The sequence below is a fragment of the Ips typographus genome, linkage group LG10 (genome assembly GCF_016097725.1).
Source record: "Ips typographus isolate SLU linkage group LG10, UJ_Ityp_2.0, whole genome shotgun sequence".
Classification (NCBI taxonomy): domain Eukaryota; kingdom Metazoa; phylum Arthropoda; class Insecta; order Coleoptera; family Curculionidae; genus Ips; species Ips typographus.
In genome coordinates, this window is record NC_138431.1 from 5,258,543 (window position 1) to 5,282,673 (window position 24,131).

Sequence of the window (24,131 nt, forward strand, 5' to 3'; positions counted from 1 at the left end):
AATTTTCTTAATAACTACATACAATCCTACTAAAACTAACTATAATTGTAAACACTTGACATCCCTACAAAAATGTACCTTTTCTATAAATTAAATAAATAAATTTTCTTTATTTTCTTGAAAAAAAAATCCTTATTTTCAAGACACTATCATACCTCCTGTTGGGCTTGTTCCAGCATTTTTCTGGCGTGAACTTCCTGTCCTTGACCCATGGAGATGCTTTTGCTTTTCAACTCTAGACGTTTGGCCAACATCTCAATGTAGGGTGTAGGATCCGATCCCATACTTAAAAAGCAGATGAGCGGCGTCTGAGAACGCGACTCCTCGTGCATCGTTTCGAAATTCAGTATAACCGGCTCGGCGAATTTAGGCCCCAACGAGCTGGCTATGTACTTCCTGCTTTGGGTTATCGTCCTGTCTGGACACCATGCCCTGAATAATTCTCAAATTACATTTACAAGCTGTGGATAATGCTAATAAGCCACCTGATAATTAGTAGTCTTCTGAAAGTGTCCAGGCTGTTGTAACCGTCAGGTATAACAGCTTCTTCGGGTGCATCTTTGTCGAACCAAATCTTCCATTGCCTATCATTAGCGCTAATTTGTTGTATTATGTACTGGAAATGACGTAGTTTGGACAACTCCACCAGATTAAGCCACATCAAGTCGTTAATCCATTTGGCCGGTTTTGGCGGGCACGCGTTCAAATCTAGAGCGGCGCCCCCTTTTATAAAGTTCTGAAACTCCTCGTGCGTTATGTGCTCCCGATCCAAATCGATGTTCAGACACATCAACAGCACAAACATGTACTTATGACACTCGTACAGTCCTCTGGACGTATATTTGAAAATTTCATAGGTTAAATATTCAATAATATATTGAATCCTTCTTTGGATAATGTTGGTTTTCTCTGAACGAAGCATGGAAACATCGAAACGTTCTAGAAATTGCACTAAAGACGTTTGGTACATGCAATTCACCATCGCCATGTTCACCACCAAAAAGTAAAGGATGCTACCCCTAGTGGCGATCGGTCGAAACTCTTCACGTGCAATGTTGATTTTAATTTCCGTTTCTTTAGCGATTTGCAGTTTTTCTCTCACTTCCGCCGCCGTATTTTTCGTCACATTTAACACTCCAATCACTGTGTCATCGTCCAGTAGCGAACCTTGAGTGGTAGTCAGCTTGACCAATAGATTCTCCTCCAGTTCCAGCATTTTTCTTCTATTGGCCGTGACGTCCTTAATCAGATTGGTTCTTTCAGTTTCCAGCTCTCTTTTCTCTGTCAGAATGACACGTCCTAACAGTTGGTCTTCCAAACCCTTCATGGTGACCGTAAAGTCGATGATGGCGGTTCTAGCGAAGATTTCTGGTGTGTAATTGGGATTGGCCAGTTTGGTGGTGATGTACATCCGGAACTGGTCGTTCACGTCCACATCTTTGTCGCCTACTTTGACCTTGTAAGTGGAACCAATTTTGAAGTGGTTCTTTTCCAGGACATTGTCCAGGACCGGATCCAGTTCCTCGCCTATATCTTCGATTATCATCGGGTAACCTATACATAAAATGAGTTGAAAAGTTCTAGAATGGTACTATAATGATTATTTCCCTCATTGTACTAGCAGCCAATAAAATTCAATGAACCTTTCTAGTTCGACCAATGAGAGCCGTTATATACTGAATAAATCCCTAGTTGCTAAAATTTTACACTGAATAAACACCTCCTACCTTTTTCGAATACGTTTTTTTGAAGAACATTTGATATTAAACGAAACGGGATTTAGACACATATAAAATTTAAGCTATTTTCTTCAATATTAACAATTAATAAATCACTATAACGTAGTTTCCATTAAAAAATTACATAAATTAAAATATTATGACGTCTGATTGTCAATCTGAAATGTAAACAAAAATATACATGGCTGAACGAAAATCTGTCGTCTGCTGGGGTGAGTTCAAGATTATCATTAATTTCATCACGTTTAGTTTATAGTTGGATTTTTACCTTTTGAGAATGACGTCATCTTTTTACATCTTTGTTTCTCGCATATCAAACATGTGAAATAAACAATTTTAGCAAAAAAGGCACGTTGTTAATTTTGTCGTCCTGTCAAATTGAAAACGTTGACATTTACTGTCACTTTGATTTAAACGAATATCAAAGGTATAAAAATGCTGCGCTACAATGAGAAGGCCCAAATGCTAATTCTAAATATGCTGCTTTTTTTGGAGTACGAAAAGAAACAGTTTCCAGATGTCAACTGAAACTCTCATGATCACTCATTTTTCAAAGCATTTGTAGGTTAAAATGTGTGATCTAATTCCAGACATGCGTGTTTTTTCACCTGCTTGACGTCATTCTCAAAGGGTAAAAATTTGACTATAGTATTTGTGTTCTAACTAAGGTGTTTTCTTGTTAATAAACTAAAATGTGAGTTTTCAGGAAATAATCTTGACGTATACCCCTCGGCGTTCACGTTTTATCACGTAAAATGTGCATTGGTAGGTTTTTTGCAAAATTTTTCTTTTAGGCAAATGGTTTCGACTAAATAATTCTTTGGAAAAAATCAATCATTTTCCAAGCAAAATTTTGCAAAAAATCACCTATGCACAGTTTACCCGATAAAACTTGAACGTTTCGGGATATAACCTATGATTATTTCCTTCATTGTACCAGCAGCCAATCAAATTCCGAGAACCGTTCTAGTTCCACCAATGGAAACCGTTTTATACTGATTAAATCCCTGGCTGCTAAAATTTAACAGTGATTAAACACCACCTACCTTTTTCGAATACGTTTTTTGAAGAAAATTTGATATTAAACGAAACGGGATTTAGCCACTTATAAAATTTAAGTTATCTTCTTCAATATTAACAATTAATAAATCACTGTAACGTAGTTTCCATTAAAAAATTACATAAATTAAAATATTATGACGTCTGATTATCAATCTGAAATGTAAACAAAAATATACATGGTTGAACGAAAATCTGTCGTCTGCTGGGGTGAGTTCAATATTATCATTAATTTCATCACGTTTAGTTTAGTATTTGTGTTCTAACTAAGGTGTTTTCTTGTTAATAAACTAAAATGTGAGTTTTCAGGAAATAATCTTGACATATACCCCTCGGCGTTCACGTTTTATCACGTAAAATGTGCATTGGTAGGTTTTTTGCAAAATTTTTCTTTTAGGCAAGTGGTTTCGACTAAATAATTCTTTGGAAAATCGTCGAATTATTTATCCTCAATCATTTTCCAAGCTAAATTTTGCAAAAAATCACCTATGCACAGTTTACCCGATAAAACTTGAACGTCTCGGGATATAACCTATGATTATTTCCCTCATTGTACTAGCAGCCAATAAAATTCAATGAACCTTTCTAGTTCGACCAATGAGAGCCGTTATATACTGAATAAATCCCTAGTTGCTAAAATTTTACACTGAATAAACACCTCCTACCTTTTTCGAATACGTTTTTTTGAAGAACATTTGATATTAACCGAAACGGGATTTAGACACATATAAAATTTAAGCTATTTTCTTCAATATTAACAATTAATAAATCACTATAACGTAGTTTCCATTAAAAAATTACATAAATTAAAATATTATGACGTCTGATTGTCAATCTGAAATGTAAACAAAAATATACATGGCTGAACGAAAATCTGTCGTCTGCTGGGGTGAGTTCAATATTATCATTAATTTCATCACGTTTAGTTTAGTATTTGTGTTCTAACTAAGGTGTTTTCTTGTTAATAAACTAAAATGTGAGTTTTCAGGAAATAATCTTGACATATACCCCTCGGCGTTCACGTTTTATCACGTAAAATGTGCATTGGTAGGTTTTTTGCAAAATTTTTCTTTTAGGCAAGTGGTTTCGACTAAATAATTCTTTGGAAAATCGTCGAATTATTTATCCTCAATCATTTTCCAAGCTAAATTTTGCAAAAAATCACCTATGCACAGTTTACCCGATAAAACTTGAACGTCTCGGGATATAACCTATGAGAATTCCCCATGATTTTTTTATTTCATATTTAAAAAGAACCAAAAAAATGTATGTAATATTTTTGAAAATCTTCATTGGATACCACACATTAAAACTCACCTAAAGACACAGCGTCCTCAATGTGGTTCCGGAAATATTTGTGGTTCAATGATGTCACAATCAGCTGATTATTCTTCTCCTTGTCTTTCACCCAAGCTTTCCCCTGACTCTGAGGATCGATCAATAACGGATACCTGCTGGCCGTGGTTACAATGATACCGTTCTGGATCGACAGATCGTCGGTTGGTAGACCTTGAAGGTTCCATTCTCCTATCTAGAAAGAGGTATTTTCTGTGGTGCCAACCTAATTTTTATTCGAAATTTGTTAATAAACCTACAGTGGCGTTGTCTGTTAGACTTTCGATAATGCTCAAACTGACTGTGACTGGAACTTTGCGCCTTGTCAGGGCATCCAACCAGGTTTGTTGCATTACACTTCGGAATTCTTGATTGAAAGGACCCGTGTACCCTAAGAAACCAGTCAAAAGTACCACGTCACCGATCATTCGTTCCGTTTCAGCTTTGAACTGAGCTAATTGGTCGGTCCAACGTATTCTTTCCCCAGCCAAACCATCGATAAGAGCTGTAGCGGCGTCCATTTTGTTTTTCACTTTCATAGCCGCATCAAAAATTTCCTGAACACCACTTGGACAGTTAACAACCCTTACTATTCAAAACCAAACCTGTTTTTTTCCCATGGCCTCATCATATAATGCTTGACACGCTCTGACCTCTGCTTCTTTCTCAGCTAAAAGGGACATGGCAGCTTCCAACTCTTCCTGAGCTTTGGTCAACTTAGCCTGCTGAATGGCTAGATTAGCCTACAAACTGGTGTAATTACACTCAGTCCTATACTCGAGCTAATTTCACAATAAACCTTTAAAGGCAAAACCTCTCGGTTAACATCATAGAACGATGCCATAGCAATAGTCCAAGCAATCAATCCGGCAACGTTGCCGCAAGCCGTTTTGGCAGCCTCGTAGGTATACATAGGGTGGGTCAAATAAGGTTGCAACAAGTCAATGATTTCGGCATTGATGCTGTCTTTAGGATACTCCTGGAGGCGTCTCAAGAAGGCGCTGTCCGCCATCACTTTCAGCGATTCGCTCCAAGTTGGTACCAAAAAGGTTTTCTCCGGGTCCGGTTTGGTAGGTTCCAGTTTTCGTTTGAAGTAAATTAGTACTGCGTCCATGATCAGTAGGATCAAGTATGGGGGTTTGCCCAGTTTTCTCACTGTCGCTATGTCTGATGCTTTGATTGTCTTTATAAAGGAAAATTATTGATTTAATGTCTTTTGGGGAATGTATTTGAAACACTAAAAATTACCTAATCCAATACATTTAAAATGTCATATTTAAGCAAGTGTGACAAATTAATAATTCCCGTTTCATTGAAATTAAAAATATAAAATAACCTTTTAAAAATTGTCAGAGGCTTCTATAAGCTATTTCAACTTTACAAGGATTGTTATATATTACCACAGGCCTCTAGGACCGTTTTGAAAGTGCCAGACTCTCTAAATTCTACTGAGAACCTTCTAAAGAGCGTCAGAGCCCTCTATAAGTGTCTTAAACCTTTCCATAACTGTTTTAACTTACCAGAGGCCTCTAGGACCATTTTGAAAGCTCCATAAACCTTTAAAAGTATTTGAAAACCTTTCAAAAATTGTCAGAGGCTTCTAGAAGCTATTTCAACTTTACAAGAATTGTTTTATATTACCACAGGCCTCTAGGACCGTTTTGAAAGTGCCAGACTCTCTAAATTCTACTGAGAACCTTCTAAAGAGCGTCAGAGCCCTCTATAAGTGTCTTAAACCTTTCCATAACTGTTTTAACTTACCAGAGGCCTCTAGGACCATTTTGAAAGCTCCATAAACCTTTAAAAGTATTTGAAAACCTTTCAAAAATTGTCAGAGGCTTCTAGAAGCTATTTCAACTTTACAAGAATTGTTTTATATTACCACAGGCCTCTAGGACCGTTTTGAAAGTGCCAAACCCTCTAAATTTTACTGAGAACCTTCTAAAGAGTGTCTGAGCCCTCTACAAGTGTCTTAAACCTTTTCATAACTGTTTTAACTTACCAGAGGCCTCTAGGACCATTTTGAAAGCTCCATAAACCTTTAAAAGGTATTGAAAACCTTTCAAAAATTGTCAGAGGCTTCTATAAGCTATTTCAACTTTACAAGAATTGTTTTATATTACCACAGGCCTCTAGGACCGTTTTGAAAGTGCCAGACCCTCTAAATTCTACTGAGAACCTTCTAAAAAGTGTCTGAGCCGTCTACAAGTGTCTTAAACCTTTCCATAACTGTTTTAACTTACCAGAGGCCTCTAGGACCATTTTGAAAGCTCCATAAACCTTTAAAAGTATTTGAAAATCTTTCAAAAATTGTCAGAGGCTTCTAGAAGCTATTTCAACTTTACAAGAATTGTTTTATATTACCACAGGCCTCTAGGACCGTTTTGAAAGTGCCAAACCCTCTAAATTTTACTGAGAACCTTCTAAAGAGTGTCTGAGCCCTCTACAAGTGTCTTAAACCTTTTCATAACTGTTTTAACTTACCAGAGGCCTCTAGGACCATTTTGAAAGCTCCATAAACCTTTAAAAGGTATTGAAAACCTTTCAAAAATTGTCAGAGGCTTCTATAAGCTATTTCAACTTTACAAGAATTGTTTTATATTACCACAGGCCTCTAGGACCGTTTTGAAAGTGCCAGACCCTCTAAATTCTACTGAGAACCTTCTAAAAAGTGTCTGAGCCGTCTACAAGTGTCTTAAACCTTTCCATAACTGTTTTAAATTGCCAGAGGCCTCTAGGACCATTTTGAAAGCTCCATAAACCTTTAAAAGGTATTGAAAACCTTTCAAAAATTGTCAGAGGCTTCTATAAGCTATTTCAACTTTAGAAGAATTGTTTTATATTACCACAGGCCTCTAGGACCGTTTTGAAAGTGCCAAACCCTCTAAATTTTACTGAGAACCTTCTAAAGAGCGTCAGAGCCCTCTACAAGTGTCTTAAACCTTTCCATAACTGTTTTAACCTGCCAGAGGCCTCTAGGACCATTTTGAAAGCTCCATAAACCTTTAAAAGGTATTGAAAACCTTTCAAAAATTGTCAGAGGCTTCTACAAGCTATTTCAAGTTTACAAGAATTGTTTTATATTACCACAGGCCTCTAGGACCGTTTTGAAAGTGCCAAACCCTCTAAATTTTACTGAGAACCTTCTAAAGAGCGTCAGAGCCCTCTACAAGTGTCTTAAACCTTTCCATAACTGTTTTAACCTGCCAGAGGCCTCTAGGACCATTTTGAAAGCTCCATAAACCTTTAAAAGGTATTGAAAACCTTTCAAAAATTGTCAGAGGCTTCTATAAGCTATTTCAACTTTACAAGAATTGTTTTATAATACCACAGGCCTCTAGGACCGTTTTGAAAGTGCCAGACTCTCTAAATTCTACTGAGAACCTTCTAAAGAGCGTCAGAGCCCTCTACAAGTGTCTTAAACCTTTCCATAACTGTTTTAAACTGCCAGAGGCCTCTAGGACCATTTTGAAAGCTCCATAAACCTTTAAAAGTATTTGAAAACCTTTCAAAAATTGTCAGAGGCTTCTAGAAGCTATTTCAACTTTACAAGAATTGTTTTATATTACCACAGGCCTCTAGGACCGTTTTGAAAGTGCCAAACCCTCTAAATTTTACTGAGAACCTTCTAAAGAGCGTCAGAGCCCTCTACAAGTGTCTTAAACCTTTTCATAACTGTTTTAACCTGCCAGAGGCCTCTAGGACCATTTTGAAAGCTCCATAAACCTTTAAAAGGTATTGAAAACCTTTCAAAAATTGTCAGAGGCTTCTATAAGCTATTTCAACTTTACAAGAATTGTTTTATAATACCACAGGCCTCTAGGACCGTTTTGAAAGTGCCAGACTCTCTAAATTCTACTGAGAACCTTCTAAAGAGCGTCAGAGCCCTCTACAAGTGTCTTAAACCTTTCCATAACTGTTTTAAACTGCCAGAGGCCTCTAGGACCATTTTGAAAGCTCCATAAACCTTTAAAAGTATTTGAAAACCTTTCAAAAATTGTCAGAGGCTTCTAGAAGCTATTTCAACTTTACAAGAATTGTTTTATATTACCACAGGCCTCTAGGACCGTTTTGAAAGTGCCAAACCCTCTAAATTTACTGAGAACCTTCTAAAGAGCGTCAGAGCCCTCTACAAGTGTCTTAAACCTTTTCATAACTGTTTTAACCTGCCAGAGGCCTCTAGGACCATTTTGAAAGCTCCATAAACCTTTAAAAGGTATTGAAAACCTTTCAAAAATTGTCAGAGGCTTCTATAAGCTATTTCAACTTTACAAGAATTGTTTTATAATACCACAGGCCTCTAGGACCGTTTTGAAAGTGCCAGACTCTCTAAATTCTACTGAGAACCTTCTAAAGAGTGTCTGAGCCCTCTACAAGTGTCTTAAACCTTTCCATAACTGTTTTTAAACTGCCAGAGGCCTCTAGAATCATTTTAATAGTGTTAGAAATCTCTAAATGCTACTGAGAACCTTCTTAAAAATGCCAGAGGCTTCTAGAAGCTATTTCAACTTTACAAGAATTGTTTTAAATTGCCATAGGCCTCTAGAACCATTTTGAAAGTTCCATAACGTTTAAATGCTATTAATTATAAATTAGTGTTAGGCCTAACCTGTAAAGCGGATTCGGCAGCATCGAGGGCAGGCTTGGCGGCCAACAATTTGCCCTCGGCCTCCTTCTGATCAACGCTAATCAAACTGACTAAATTTTCGGCCCTTTCCTTGACCACAGTCGCTTCCTCTTTGATTTTGTTAGCGATTGTACTAGCCGCCAATACTTCGGCTAGTACACTCTCGGCCGCCGCTGTTGCCACCTCCATTTCTTTTTCCTTCACCGCCAATTCCGCTCTCAGAATATCGACGCTAGCTTGGGCCTCCACTAGTTTAGACAGACCGGTTTTCATGCGAACCGCCATTTGATCTATGTTGTCCACTTTTTTCTGTAGAGTTCCTTGTAAGCCCCTAAGAATGTGATGTAAGTTTTTGGAGTGACATAAGTACGCCGTCGGAATCTACAAAAAAAGAGTTGTTAAGAGTTAGTTGGAATTGGATGTATTATTACTTGTCATAGTAGCGATCGCAAAAATCTGAAACTCCATCGTGGACTTCGGCCATGATCAGGATTAGCTCGTTTTTAACTTCAGGGGTGGCAACTATATCATAATTCACCAGGAAGTGATGGGACACCTCCTCCAAAGCGTCTTGAGGCCATTTTTGGAACCAATTGATTGTACATCCAGAAATCAAGCCTGGAAATTTCAACGACCTGCTACGGAACTTCTCCCCCACCTGTAAACCTTTTGGTTACTCTCTGTGTAAGAGCTTGACAGCCAGAAAATACCGGAGAGAAGCAGAGCACTACGTGCAAATTCTGTCTGGCTCTAGTCAAGAAGAAATCATACAAATTGTCATTGGTAGGAGGACGTTTTGGTGCAAGTTTCTTCATCACCGGGATCAAACCAGACTGGATTTCATCTAGCTCGTCTTTGGCAAATAAGTTGGCAATCTCTCCAGAACTTAAAATGTTATTGATGCTCTCCAGGAAGGTTTCTTCCTTGATTTCGTTGTCTGTGAAGATAAAGGTCATCCCGTTTCCTTGCGCCCCTGCCACTTTGTACAGCGTCTTCATATCATCCATTAAATTACTCACGTTGTAGGACCTTAAAATTCCAATTTGTTAAATTTATCGTACTTGATAAATAACTTCCTCTGACCTGGTCAGCTGTATTTGGAAACTTTGATAATTAGCTATAAAGGAGGCCAATCTAGTCAAGCTTTGCTTGCCGGATCCTCCCACTCCAACCAAAAGAGCGTTACCCCGTGCCGTACGCACAATTCTGGATATTATCATCAAGTTGACCATGGCGTCATGGAAAAATACCAAATCCATTGGCGTGCCTCGGACTGCGTCATTGTACTCAGCCATAAACGCTGTAAAATCAATTTTATAAACAAGCCTTAAAAAAGTCAAAAAAACTAACTAAAAAGCTTCTCTTTAAGGAATTCCCAACTAGGAATTTCTTCGTAAATTTTAGGGGCACTAAAATCAAAATCGTCGGGTTCATCCCCAGTAGCATCAGGAGGTTCCCTCAAGAAATCCACCCAGAAAGTCTCCCCTTCAGTGTAGTACTGGAAATCATCATCCAGCTCCTCCTGAGCTTGCGCTTTCAAAGCATTTTCAAACCAAATCTTGTCCTCTATGGTTGTAAACCTAGTGAACCCTTTTGCGAATCAACAACCCCTCTCAAATTCTCAAAACAAACCGATCAGAGATCACCCTTTGACACTCATGCCTCCATAACTTTAACATGTAAGTTTGTCAGGACATTCCAAACGTTGAACAGTCAAAATGCCTTGCCATATTCGGGACAAATCTCTCAAATTGAACACGTAGTGGAATTTGGCGGGAGTGGGAAGCATTTTCTGTTTAGTTTTCTGCCACACGTGTCCTCGTTAAAGGAATTAATTTCGGAAGAAATTCCACAATTTCTTCGTTAAAACGTTCGATACAAAAGTAACCGCATCCAATTTGACCTGGAAAATATTTAAAAAAGTTAAATCATTTAAGTGCAAGAGTGAGGGGAATTAACTGAAAATCAAGTCCATTGACGTGGTACTAGGTAGGGCGCAATTAAAAATGCAAAATTGACGCTTTAGTCTATGGGGAATGTCATTTCTACCACCACCAGGGTGGATCATGGCAGCTACCAGCATTACGTCAGCGATGAACGAGAAATCACCAGGTTTATCCAAACTGTAGAAACCTCCTAAAAAAAATATTATAAATAATGCAGTAACGGGCTGAAAAAGAGTTATTACTCACCGTTTTCCATCAATTGCCTGACAATTTCATTAGTAATCTGGTCACCCAATCATTAATCACTGGCATGTTAATATCATCAATGAATACTGTCAAGGTCTTACCAGCAGGGGGACCATACGTGGTCCCCACTCTTTTATCCACGTACGATTCGATAATTCTCTAGAAAACCTCTTTTAATCGGGGGCAATACCATAAGAGCTCAGATTTAGCCGGATAATTTTTGTGCTTGTCTTAGAACACTTTCTCTTTGGTGTAAACAGGTCGAGTTTTGTACCATAAAGAAAGTATGAGAAGACAAGCGGAAAAATTATCCTGTTCAAAATCTGAGCTCGAATGGTATTTGATAAGACAATTCCATGAATATAATCAATAATATAATAAGACTGCGATTGCCTTGTACTGGCAGAAATACATTTTTCTGGTTCTTTTGAATTTGTACCTTAGAACTGTGTCCGAAGCGAGCCATAACCAAAACAATACGAACAAAAATCAAAATTGACAGTGCCAGCAAAAATCTCAAGGTGAGACATTGCAACAATAGAAGTGTAGTGAAAATCCGTGGAAACAATGAACAGCAAAATTTATCCGATTTTTTTATCCGCTGGCAAACTCTCTTCCTTCCTCCTTATTAGCCGATAGCAAACCGTGTTTTGATGACGTATATATGGCATTTTTGTACATGAATGGAATTGTCTCCTTCAATCTGAATCTACTAAATTCAAAGCTCACCTGCACCATATTTGGCGTGGTCGCCGAAGAGAAATTAAACGATTTGCTCAACTTGTAATCTGGATCAAAAGTGGACAAGTATCCTTTGATCATCACTGTTTTGGCTGTTCCTGGCTCCCCAATCAGTAGTACAGCCTTGTTTTGTTTGGCTGTATTGTTTATCAAAAAGGCGGTCCTCACGTTATCCACGTTAGGCACCAAAATATTAGTAAACTCCAGACGGAGTCTTTGGGATAGATAAAATCCTCCACCCGTTCCCTCCAATGCTCCCACTTGCCGGTGTCTGGATTCACCACGTATTCGAATACGGTTTCGTTTTCCTGGCATTTGGGCCAGTCCAGTTTGGATGGATGAGCTAATGCAAACTCTTCAAGTTTGGCACGATCGTCCAACTCTAAAATGGCGCCTAACGACCACATAACCGAAAAGATGAAGAGACGTTCTAGTTGTTTTTTCCGTCCATTGTTCTATAAAAAAAAAAACATTTTTGTGTTGACAGTGTGTGAGTCGAAATGAAGTGACGTACTAGGTTCTTCAGAAATGTCCAGAATTCCTTGAAGGACATCATAACACTGTCTGACGTACAACGCTTCTCTGACAAACATTTTAGCCTTTAATTTTGCTTGGACAAAAGTGTGAAGGTCCCCAAAACACTTGGCAAAAATATTCCTCAAGCAGTCTGCTTCTTGTTGCGACCTGGTCTTTAACCAGGCATCCAAAATTGGAGCCCAAGGCAATACTGAAGAACTCATAAACACCATCCCTGTACAGAACAACTTCATAACCCAAAAAGTAAAACTTCCAGGACAAACCCATTCTGGATACAGTGGCTGGACTGGCATTATCCACATTATCAGGCTCAAATACCAGTTTACAGTTAGGCGCCATCACAATCCGATCTCCATTGGCCAAAGTCAAGGTTTTGTTGTCGTCCAGAACAGAGTTGAGGTTCTCTATCCACACGGCGTCGACTGGACCGTCCAAAACCAACCAGCAAAAGTCAGTTTTCTTAAATTTCAAAGTTCTCCGCCATAGAGTGGAGAAAATACCATCGGTCCAGTCGTTAGTAGCCACATCTAAACGTCCAAACATTTGAGGTGCTGTAATTGTCTAGAAATAAACAAGTCTCTTGAGCAAGTCAGTAAATAAAAAAAAAAGTTTAAAAAACCTTAGGGTTCATCCTTAACTCCCGATGGGGTAGACCAGTTTCAGTCATGGCCCTCATCAGGGTGTACATGCACTTGGTTTTACCTGCACCAGTAGGACCTACACAGCACAGACTTGAATTCAATTGAGTTCAGTAGATGCACTGATACATACCTAAGACCATTAAACCATGCCGGACTAAAGAAGTTTCGTACAACTGGATCACTTTCAGATTCCAACTGGGATAGTTAGATAACCCACTTTCATTGCATGCATTGCCGATGGCTTTCTGTAGATCTTTCCATGAATGCGTAGACAATTTAATCCCCGGAAACATGTCTTCGATTAGAGACAAAATAAAGGTTCATCTTCGTCGATCAGTTTACTCAAATTCATATCCCTTTAAGTATTTTTGATATACTCTGAACACTAAACAAACTTTGAAACAACTACCTTAAAACCCTCATAACAATAGTGTCTTCAGTGTCAGTGGGATGGCTACGTTTCTGGGCACCTAAAGTCCTCAGAAACCGAGAGGATGTTCCTCAATCCAAAATCGTAATGTACCTAGAGGAGTTTAGTCAAAATTGCCCTCAAAAAAGTTGTTTTAAAATACTTGTTTAGAGAGTTGTTCTTCGCACAACTGGTACAAAGTGAAGAACTTCCTGGAGAGAAGCATATTCTCTTTAAAGCCACACGACGCCATTTTGACTCTAATGATAATCTGTCGGTCTGGCACCATCATAGCGACGCTCCTGAACATAATCTTCAGGTTTTCTGGCAACTCTTGCCTGCCTGCATAACCGGGATTCATCGTCAAGAAAATCCCGAATTCAATGTTCATAGACACGTTGTCACCATCCCTAAACAGTTTGCATGTGTAACCAGGGTTGGTTCAATCAAAGACCGGCTTACATGAACACAAATATTGGTTTGCGTTCTTTCGGGCTTGAAGGACTATATAGATCTGCTGGGCGGCTACAGAAAGTACAGGCAACTCGATGCGGTTAAACTCGTCAAAACATCCCCAGGTGCCTGATTGCGCCAACCCCTGCACAAATTACTATAAGCCTGACTCTCTCTCGGTTTACATGCATAAAAAAAAACCTTGAAAATTCGACCCAATCCCCTGAAGTCCATTTGATCTGAACAATTGAACACCACCACAAATTTCCCCAGAGTGCGTCCCATGTCTTTGGTGGTTTCAGTTTTTCCGGTACCAGCAGGTCCCGCAGGAGCCCCACCCATATTAATCCCTTTGAAAAGCTAGAGCTATTCAATCGTGGCAACGTTTAAAAGACCACCCTTACAGATCGCTTGAGCCAGGGTAATGTAACAACGATCCGTTAAAGGTGTAATGGCTAGTCGTTCGGTTATCCCCAGGTACTCGTTTTGGTACAAGAAGATGACGTCAGTGATTCTTACGTCGACGTCATCATTTTCTTCGTTGTAATAGAAGCGCATTGCTGCTGCCACTCAAAGTCCAAAACGGACTTAATTTTCAATTTACAAATGTTGTCAAAGATGTCCCTGTATACAATTTTTTAATTTTATTTGTATAAATGTGTGTTTGGTAATCTTAGGTAACACTAAACATCTATAGATCAATTCAAAAGAGTTAAATACTGTAATGGTCACCTTTGATGGATAATCAGTCTGGTAAATATTAATCCATTTTGTAGAAAATGTCCTAATTAAGTAAAACGATTATAAAATAATTCTCCAGGAGTGATATAGTGTAAAAATGTATGCGATTTGCCTCTTACCGTTGGTGAACATGTATGGTAACCATGGTTTCGTACTGAGTACGTTGCATTTTGGTCAAATCTTTAGAGGTCAAATCGATGAGGGAGTTGAGTAGGTCGAGAAAACGTTGATTGGTGATCTTCATGGCCAGTTTGTCGTGCCTGGATCGTTTTATGGCAACCTCGGCCTCTTTAGTCCAGAGAATTTGAACGCCCACCAATCCAGCCTAGATTTCACTCCATATATACTCTGGAAAACATATCGTGTGTCCGAATCACATACCTGACCGCAAAAAGTGACAAATCCAGCGATAAAATCGTAATCTGGGTCGACAAAACATTGAGATTGAACCGCTATCACCCCTTTAACAGTGTCTCGAACAGTGGCCAATAAATTGTTGAGCCAAAACTCGACTCCTCCCGAACAAACCACCGGTTTCTCGAAGTGGACTTTTTCACCCAAATTCGAATTCATCGCCGTAATGGTGTCCGACTTCTTTTCATCGAAATCGACGGGAAAACACCGCATCGAACAGACTGAGCAAATGAGGCTGGATAGAGCTGGGGTCGGAGCTTTGGCCCAAAATTTCCAGCAAAACCGGATCGGAAATGAAGAAGAACCTGGGGAAGCACAATCTCTTGGACTCCAGGTATCCTGTCAGACTTTTTTGACAGGTCTCTAGTTGTTCCAGGAGATGGGGTAAGAGCTGCCCCATGGTTTCGTCCCCAGTACAACACTCCACAGCGTTGGTGAGCTCATGAGCTCTGGTCATGATTTTGATCCACGACTTATCAATATTCTATCAATAAAAAGAGTATTGAATGAACATTGTTGGCATGTTGAGCTTTTGTTTGGAGTACGGTAAAACGTTTAGCCTCTTGGGGTAGCTGTTTTGCAATGTCACCGCCTACAAAAACGGCCTCCAGATATATCCAGAGATTCTGGACTGTCAACCATTTTTCTAAAATCTCCGAAGTGGTCACCAGTTTATGAACCCAAAGCTGGATATCTTTCTTGTAGGGGGCGTTATATCTACACAAACCACCAAACTATAACATTACAAGTCCACGACAATTTTGACTGAAGTTACCTGTTACTCAATAAGGAATTCATAATCATTAAGCTATCCTCCAAAGCCATTATAATTTCGCCGGTTTCAGCTCCTTTGAGCAATAATTCTCCTCTCGTCTTAAAGTTGGCAAATGACAGTTCCACCACAGCCCAATCTGCTATAACCTGCTTCAGTTTGGCCTCAATATCCTTCTCTGTATCAAAAATAATGACTTTCCCAGGTCAAAAACACTTCCAAAACTAACCTTTGACAGCGCTAATGCAAATATCCTCCACATCATCTTTGTACTTCAACAAGGGAGCCTCCATAACGCTTCTTAAAGTGAATGTTGGGGACTCCACGTCGAATGAGTACCCGGTTAAATTGGCCAGACGTTTCCAATGTCGATCTTTCATCGCCTATATACAGAGTGGTACAGTTTTAAGTGTCAATAATTCACCATTTGATAGCTAATCAAAAAATAAGTTGACTTGCATTATGTCATTTTTCTGAAAAAACGTTTCCTAAAGAAGATACAGTCCTCCAAATTTCAATTTAAAAAATCGTTTTATAGTTTAAAACTGAACATACAAGACTTGTGAAAGTCCAAATTTGTACTGAATAGTCTAAAAACTTTTTTACTACTAGGAATAGTCTTATGATTCGCTTTCTCAGACTGCCATCCTGGTTGAGTGTCTGAAACTAGCATTCAAGAACTAAAAAAAGTCCGGAAATCAAGACAAAGATTGTATTGTGCATGAAATTCATTTTTTACTACTAAAAATAATATAAAAGTTGACTTTTAATGCTAGAACTGACTTTACTAGGACTCCAAAAGGTTTAAAAGTATATTTTCAAGACTTTAATTGGTGTACAACTCAATTTTCTGGACCGGAGTAAGTCTAGAAGTAAATTAAATTTTCGGACATTTTATTTCTAAAAATTATTTCTCAAGACTATTATTATAGCATTTGGTACCAAAATTTTTTACTTTTATTACTAAAGAAACTTGACTTTTGGAAATAGTCTTAAACTCGATTTTTCAGTCTTAAAAAGCACTAAAAACCGTCTGAATTTCTTAGAGGTGCTACAATTTATTGCACCTATGAGTGTAGAAGTCAATTTAATAGTGAAGAAGCTTGAAATAACATTTTCAAGATTATGGTCAGTGGACAAACTGGCTTTTAGACCTGATAAGTCAAAAACTTTCTAAAGATAGTCTTGAAACTCGATTTGAGGCACTGAAAACAGCTTTAAAACACTAAAAACAGTCTAGTTTATTAAGAAATACCCGAATTTTTAGCACTGAGAAGTCTAGAAGTCGATTTAATAGTGACAAAGCTTGGAATGCTATTTTAAGTCTATGAAGAATGTAAAAATTGTTTTTTAAGTTTGCTATGTCAATAACTTGGTGAAGATAGTCTTGAAACTCGATTTTCCAAGCTAAAAGCAGTTTTGAAGAACTAAAAATACTCCAGAATTCGAAGAAAAATGAAAAGCAAAGTAAAAAGAACGAAAGTTCGTTTTTAAGACAATTTTCATGAATCTAATGTTAATGTCCTGCATCTAAGACTAAAATATTGAAATTTGTCTTCAAATTATGAAAACTTAATTCAAATGCAAATTTTAAGCTTCTGATGTCACTTTTCATTAGTTCAGTCACATTTTGGGGTTCAAGTCAATTTTTAAGGTTTAAATGTATGAATTTGTTGTAACAAATTCTTGAAAAAGTAGTTTTTATGTCTACAAGTCAATTTCAGTATTAAAGTCTCTCGATTTGCATGAAAACTGGTTACAAACACAATTTTTAAGCTTCTGAAATTTTATCTTTTCTAATTCAATTTTCAAAACTAAAGTCTTTTAGTTTGTCTGGAAACTATGAAAACTGGCTACAATAATATTTTTTAAACTTCTTAAGTGAATTTTCCGTTTCCAAGACAATTTTTAAGTTGGGTTAGGTTAGTTTTAAGTCTTTGACCGTAATAACGTGTAATAAAGTGCTTGTTCCAAATTTGATCAATATTGCTCCAACGGTCTGACAGTTATGACAAAAAACCGATTTTTTAAACAGAAATTTGAAGGACTGTATTTTCCTTAGGCAGCACTTTTCAGGAAAACTACATAATGAATGTCAACTTATTTTTTAATTGGCTATGGATTGGTGAATTATTGACATTTAAAACTGGATTTTTCATAAAAATTTTGAGGAAGCTTAACTCACCTTATTAGCCATCAACTCCAACAAAGGACACGTCTCACTAAAATCATCGATTTTCTTCTTCAAATCAATGAAGGCAGGCCAATCTTTCATAGCCTTCGGCAACTTACGGCACCTAGAACACTTTCAAATGTTTCACACAATTAAGGGAATTCAAAACGGAACTAACCGGTTTTGGAACTCCTGCAGCTCGGCTAAGATTATGTCGGTGTCGACGTCGCTCCATAAAATGTCAAAGTATCCGTCGATGCTGTGGTTTACCTGCAGGTACAGTCCGTATAGTTTGTTCAAAGGGTGAACTCTTTTTTTCTCTGATGCAAAATTGGATAATCTTGAACCTCCAAACTGTATTAAACTTGTGTGAATTTATGCGCGATAAAATAGAAAACACGTACCCAAATAGTTTTTCCCCACTATTATACATCTCAAACTTGGCCCAAAGATCATCAAAACGATCCTGAAAGAGTAAGACTCTGTCACTGGCCTCTCGGGCACCTAATCCAGGAACCATGGGTCCTTTTTCATCAAAGTCTTTATCGAAAGCTTCCACCTCTGCTTTGAAATTAGCCACTCCATTAGTTAATTCTTCCAGCAAAGGCCCTTGCACTGTACAGATGTCCTCTTGTACTGCTTTAGACTATATTCGCTCACTCATATAAGACAACAATCTGGATATTATATGCAAGAGCGAACTCACGTGATTGACCATTTGTTGGAAATTGAACCTCAAACTTTCAACTCGCTCAATATCCTCCTTAGGTGTGTCAATTTTAAACTTGGCAAAGGTGCCGTAAGCCTCCTCCATGAGATTGAGGTCCAAGTCCATTTCGATAAAGTTTTCCCGGATAGTTTGCAGACAGTTCATCGCGTTTCGACAGTCGTCCAAGTCTTTTATAGGTTTGTTCAGAATCTTTTCCTGGGTCTTGATAAAGTCCACCATGGTATTCAACTTTTCGTTGAAGCGGTCGCTCAGGTTTTTGCCCATCACGTGTTTCCAAGCGTCCGATTCCACCAGCAGGGCAAGTTTTAAATTCTCTACAATGATATTGTTCAAATGCTTTTAAACATTACACATTATTTTCTGGCTTTATAAACTGACTTAATCCAAGAAAATTAACCTTTCAGCTGGGTTTTCAACAAATTACAAGATTTCATTATTGAAAATTGACTTGAAGATCTAAAATTCGGTCTTGTAACTCAATTTCCAACACTTACTAGCTGAAAATTGATTTGAACGCTTAAAGCGTGTGTTTCAAGTCAATTTTCAAGTTTTTTTGGCTCAAACTTAATCATTTTTGAGCTTTAAATTGACTTCATCAAAGTAAATTATCTTTCAGCTTGGTTTCAACAAATTACAATATTTCATTATTGAAAATTGACTTGAAGATCTAAAATTCGGACTTGTAACTCAATTTCCAACACTTACTGGCTGAAAATTGATTTGAAACGCTTTAAGTGCGTGTTTCCAGTCAATTTTTCAAGTTTTTTGGCTCAAACTTAATCATTTTTGGGCTTTAAATTGACTTCATCAAAGAAAATTAACCTTTCAGCTTGGTTTCAACAAATTTCAAGATTTCATTATTGAAAATTGACTTGAAGATCTAAAATTCGGACTTGTAACTCAATTTCCAACACTTACTAGCTGAACATGGATTTGAACGCTTTAAGTGTGTGTTTCAAGTTAATTTTCAAGTTTTTGGCTCAAACTTAATCATTTTTTGGCTTTAAATTGCCTTCATCAAAGAAAATTAACCTTTCAGCTTGTTTTTCAACCAATTGCAGGACTTCAGAGTTGAAAATTAACTTGAAGATTAAAAACTCGGATTTCTAAGTAAGTTTTCTTGATTTGGACGCTTATTAAAGACAAAATGTGTCAAAAATTTACTTGATAGACAAAATTTAAGCGTCCAAATCAAGTTTCAATTAGTAACTGTTGGAATTTGAGTCAAAATACTTGAAAATTGACTTACAAATTAGAATTCTAAATCAGTAACTCAATTTTCAAGCATGAAGTCATGTAATTTGATGAAAATAAGCTTAAAGGTCAATTTTCTATAATAAACTCAATTTTAAGACAGATAATGACAAAATGTGTCAAAAACTTGAAAATTTACTTGATACACAAAATTTAAGCGTCCAAATCAAGTTTCAATTAGTAACTGTTGGAATTTGAGTCAAAATACTTAAAAACTGCCTTAGAAATCCGAGTTTTTAATCTTCAAGTTGAAGAATTGAGTTTATTATAGAAAATTGACCTTTAAGCTTATTTTCATCAAATTACATGACTTCATGCTTGAAAATTGAGTTACTGATTTAGAATTCCAATTTGTAAGTCAATTTTCAAGTATTTTGACTCAAATTCCAACAGTTTTTGTCTTAAACTACGTCATTTTCTGGCTTTAAACTGGCTTCATCATTTATCCTTACCCATAATGATTCTTATAGCTCCCACGTCGTGTTTCTCTGGCAATTGACGTATGGCCTCACTACGACTGTCGTATTCCAAGAACTTCTCGGCAATTTCAACAATTAAAGGATCAGTTTTGCAAAAATCATCGATAATCTTGTCCCGGTCCTCGACCCATAAGAATTTCCATTTCAAATATTCCTAAATAAGTTTTTTTTAGTGAAGTTAACGGAATAATTTAAGACACTTACCTCAAGTAGGCTAGTCACATCAGGACTTAGAAGATACATCACCCCTTGGAGACTCATATACACACGGACAATTTCTTTGTTCTCGCTTACTGCTTTGTAATAATTTTTAGGTTGTTCCGTTGAATATTCTAAAAAAAATGAGAGGTTACTGATAGTGATCAGTTTTCAGTCAAAAACTTGCTGAAATGGCTGTTATATACTAACCGCCCTTCATAGCAGACTTGACCTCCTTTTGTCCCCACAACGGAATAAACTTGTTCACATCTAAAATGTTCTGGAGCACCTGCGAAAATATGTTCTGGATCTCGTCTAAATTGGGACTGATCGTGGCCACAGGGATTTGCAAAATCATGGAAGTACTCATCAAAGGCACTTCCTCACCGATGCTATAATCACCAGATGAGGAAAATTACAGTAATTGTCACGGTGGGAGTAAACCTGGTTGCACGCTGTTCACTTTCTCCAAAGAGAACTTGGTGGCCTTGATCAAGGCGTCAGTGAGTTTCATGTTGAAGTAGGCAAACATTTCGATGCAGTCATTGTGAATGAGGGACAAATCCAGAGGCACGTTACGGTCGATTTCCTTGAAAGCTACAAAGAAACTCACTCAAAATAAACGATTTGTTCATATAATTTTTTTTAAAGTCACTCTTAAGGGAAATATAAGAACTGCCTTCCAATTAACGTTTTTGGCCGTAACTTTTGAAACACTTTGTATATTGTAATGATTATTGGGTTTAATGTTTTATCGAAAGAGACCTTCTATTTCACATGAAAACCAGGTATCTCGTCTTCGAAAGGCAGGAACTAACTGGACCTAAGACACAATTTGCTTAAACTTTGACAGCTGTCATTATTTCAGCTGCAAACGCCATTAATGTATATACTCTTGACATTTTTATCGAAAAATTGTACTCTATCTTTATTTCGATAAAATAAACGGTTTTCGAGATAACTCGATTTTTAATTGAACTGCTTAAACCACAATGTTATTAAATATATTCGTTAAACTATTTACTTTTTTTGCTCAACTTTAATTTTCCAAATTACAAATGACCACGTCTAAAATCCCACTGCTTTTTTCTATAATACAAGTGACTAATCTGAAATACAAATTGCAATTTCAAAAATCAAAGTTATTATTCTAAAATTGAAAGTACCTTTTCTGAAATATAAGTGATATTTTTTAAATCCATTTTATGGTTTCTAAAATTCAGCTGACGCTTTCTAAACTACATGTATAAACGGTGTAGTAGAAACGATTTACTTACCGGCGTCTGCGGATGTTAGCAACCTGGAGGGTAGATCCAATTGGTTTGACAGCCCTTGACAGGGTCCAACCAGTCGTATAACTCATCTTGCATCTCAGGTTGTGTGATGACGCTCAGAAATTTGTTGATCAGGTCTTTAACGCAACGTTCTATAGTCACAGATTTGAGTTTAAGCTCTTTAACTGTAAAATACTTCAAAGTTAGTACTGTTGTGTGTTAATAATGTTTGAAACCAACCAATAGTTTGGCTGTATTTGACATTCTCCTTCAAAAGTTCCAGAGGAGCTATCGGCTCATTTGGGAGGTAAACCAAGCAGGTGGTGGCTATAGTCTCCAAGACTTCGTCAATCCTGGCTTCCTTCATGTCTCTAACCTCTTTCACGAACATTTCAATGTAGTCCAGGACTTCGGTGACTTTGTGGCAATACTCGGGAATCTCCGTCGAGGTCCAGGTAATAGTGGAGAATCCCGGCATAAACACATTCTCCATTTTCAACAACTGGACCCTCATCATAGGCAAAAACAAGGGAGGAATCGTAGCCCTAGTGGTGTCATTCCTCTTAATCAACTCCCGGACAACCTCGCACGAATCGAGCAGCTTATCTTTGCAAACACCAGCACCTGACCGACGTCGGGGACTTCTACAAACTCAACCAATGTTAGTTTATAGATTGCATGGAAAATCAGTTGAAAATCCACCTAGATCAAGTTTGTACATATACTCGGACTCTCTAATTACTTCCGAAATGTACGAGTGGAAATTGAGCTTATAGCGTCGAGTCTTTTCGTCTTTGGTCATAATTGGTTTGATTAAACAGATCCGGACTTGGCCCGCGTAGTCGTACCAAGCGTCGTGATAGATTTTTTCGTAATGAACAAAACACAAGGACATGGCGTTGAACAATTGAATACATTTCTGGACTTTACGATGTTGCATCACCTTAATTAGTTTGTATGTAACATTATAAACAAAATGAGCAATACTAAACATACCCTGGGTTTAGCCTTAAAACTTCCATAGGCTCAGTAATCCTAGAGTAAACTGTCTAATCCACATAATTCTTCCGCTAACCGGAGGCACGTTCCTCGGAATAATCGGCGCTTGCCTCTCCTCATTGTAACGATCCCTCAAAGCCTCAATTTCGTACTGGAACAACATCATCGCCTCCAAGTAACGCTCTTCCAAGTGCAAACACTCCAAGTTCAATTTCTCGAATCGTTTCAATAGCCTGATGATGTTGTCCACGTCTCCCATTTTCTCAAGCGAAGCACCCACAAACTCCTCCAGCTCCCACTCGGTGTCTACCACATTCTGTTTGAACTGATTGTAGTCCTTTCGAAGTGGGGTAGTCTATGATTGAGCGCGTCGTACTTTTGTCTCGATATCGTCCGGAAAAAATCGATAAATTTGTTTGCGAACACGTCGATTTCTTCGATGGTGCTGGCCTGGAGGATCGAGTACTTGGTGGTCGTCTCCAAAACGTAGACGATCTAGAAAAACAAAAGCTCAGATATTGAACGTTTTATATGTATAAGGTGATACCTCTTCGCAACGTTTTTTGAACGTTTCAAATTTGCCAAAAATGAAACTTTCAGAGCACTGAAATGGCGTCTCGCCTTCGTCCTCCATTTGTTTCTTGGTTCGTCTGAAGCACTGGTAGTACTTTAAGTACACGTCAAGGCAAGTCTGATCAAACGATTTTGATGTAAATTTGCTCACATAACCATTTTCTCAGTAAAGCTAACTAATTTTCAGTTAATTAACATTATTATTACCTTGATTTTACTAAGCACCACAGCCTTAAGCTGATTCCACACTGTTTTGGTTCCGTCACAGTCCAAGTAGTCCCGACATTTCTTAATAATTTGATTGGATACTTTAACCAAAATGGCCGTCACGTTGCCGGTACTGTTGTAGTACCGTGACGTGGTGTAGACCATTCTCACGGCGTGTAAGAGTGGAGGTATGTGAGGAAAAAATTGGGGCGGTTCCAGTCTATAAAGTGGTTCCCAGTACTTTTCCAGAGCGTACAAGTACTTCATGTTGTCCGAGCATTCGTTTCGAGTGTTATAGACTGAGTCTACGTGTTTCCTCCAAATCTATTTTAATATACTAGTTAGTTTAAAGATACAAGGTGCTGTCTTGGTGATATACTTTAAGAGTATCCGACCTGGAGCAAACTTTCAAAAAGTCAATGAAAACGTTACATCGATCAGTTTCGAGGAAGTCCACAATACTGGTAAATCTAGCTAATTGTCGTCTCCAGTACTCAACTTCTACATTAGGACCAACGAACTGGTTCTCCCTTCTGATTTGATTGTATTGTACCAGACACTGTAAACCCTAATCTCCTTAAACA

The 24,131-nt window shown here is 37.8% G+C and overlaps 1 protein-coding gene across 1 annotated transcript in view; it reads right to left on the reverse strand.

The window, feature by feature from the left end:
• The window catches only part of kl-3 (dynein heavy chain 8, axonemal kl-3), a 32,583-nt gene that overhangs the window by 7,300 nt on the left and 1,152 nt on the right, over window positions 1–24,131 (reverse strand). Inside the window, 62 exon segments of the mRNA XM_081988053.1 lie at window positions 156–432; window positions 486–1,554; window positions 4,116–4,329; window positions 4,394–4,690; window positions 4,739–4,876; window positions 4,933–5,316; window positions 8,743–9,062; window positions 9,065–9,141; window positions 9,192–9,418; window positions 9,471–9,789; window positions 9,844–10,060; window positions 10,111–10,340; window positions 10,393–10,447; window positions 10,450–10,576; window positions 10,578–10,663; window positions 10,720–10,896; window positions 10,953–10,997; window positions 11,000–11,111; window positions 11,682–11,902; window positions 11,905–12,133; window positions 12,135–12,148; window positions 12,208–12,444; window positions 12,494–12,791; window positions 12,850–12,947; window positions 13,002–13,181; window positions 13,184–13,227; window positions 13,281–13,354; window positions 13,356–13,394; window positions 13,444–13,690; window positions 13,743–13,773; window positions 13,776–13,878; window positions 13,935–14,083; window positions 14,138–14,287; window positions 14,290–14,357; window positions 14,594–14,799; window positions 14,856–15,086; window positions 15,088–15,372; window positions 15,434–15,605; window positions 15,664–15,838; window positions 15,890–16,043; window positions 17,846–17,957; window positions 18,012–18,135; window positions 18,138–18,187; window positions 18,238–18,479; window positions 18,540–18,877; window positions 20,270–20,450; window positions 20,501–20,628; window positions 20,705–20,886; window positions 20,939–20,951; window positions 20,954–21,091; window positions 21,772–21,799; window positions 21,801–21,824; window positions 21,826–21,953; window positions 22,009–22,383; window positions 22,386–22,412; window positions 22,471–22,711; window positions 22,761–22,813; window positions 22,816–23,109; window positions 23,112–23,262; window positions 23,315–23,458; window positions 23,548–23,871; window positions 23,927–24,106. Of these exon segments, the coding sequence (XP_081844179.1) occupies window positions 156–432; window positions 486–1,554; window positions 4,116–4,329; window positions 4,394–4,690; window positions 4,739–4,876; window positions 4,933–5,316; window positions 8,743–9,062; window positions 9,065–9,141; window positions 9,192–9,418; window positions 9,471–9,789; window positions 9,844–10,060; window positions 10,111–10,340; window positions 10,393–10,447; window positions 10,450–10,576; window positions 10,578–10,663; window positions 10,720–10,896; window positions 10,953–10,997; window positions 11,000–11,111; window positions 11,682–11,902; window positions 11,905–12,133; window positions 12,135–12,148; window positions 12,208–12,444; window positions 12,494–12,791; window positions 12,850–12,947; window positions 13,002–13,181; window positions 13,184–13,227; window positions 13,281–13,354; window positions 13,356–13,394; window positions 13,444–13,690; window positions 13,743–13,773; window positions 13,776–13,878; window positions 13,935–14,083; window positions 14,138–14,287; window positions 14,290–14,357; window positions 14,594–14,799; window positions 14,856–15,086; window positions 15,088–15,372; window positions 15,434–15,605; window positions 15,664–15,838; window positions 15,890–16,043; window positions 17,846–17,957; window positions 18,012–18,135; window positions 18,138–18,187; window positions 18,238–18,479; window positions 18,540–18,877; window positions 20,270–20,450; window positions 20,501–20,628; window positions 20,705–20,886; window positions 20,939–20,951; window positions 20,954–21,091; window positions 21,772–21,799; window positions 21,801–21,824; window positions 21,826–21,953; window positions 22,009–22,383; window positions 22,386–22,412; window positions 22,471–22,711; window positions 22,761–22,813; window positions 22,816–23,109; window positions 23,112–23,262; window positions 23,315–23,458; window positions 23,548–23,871; window positions 23,927–24,106 (11,253 nt within the window).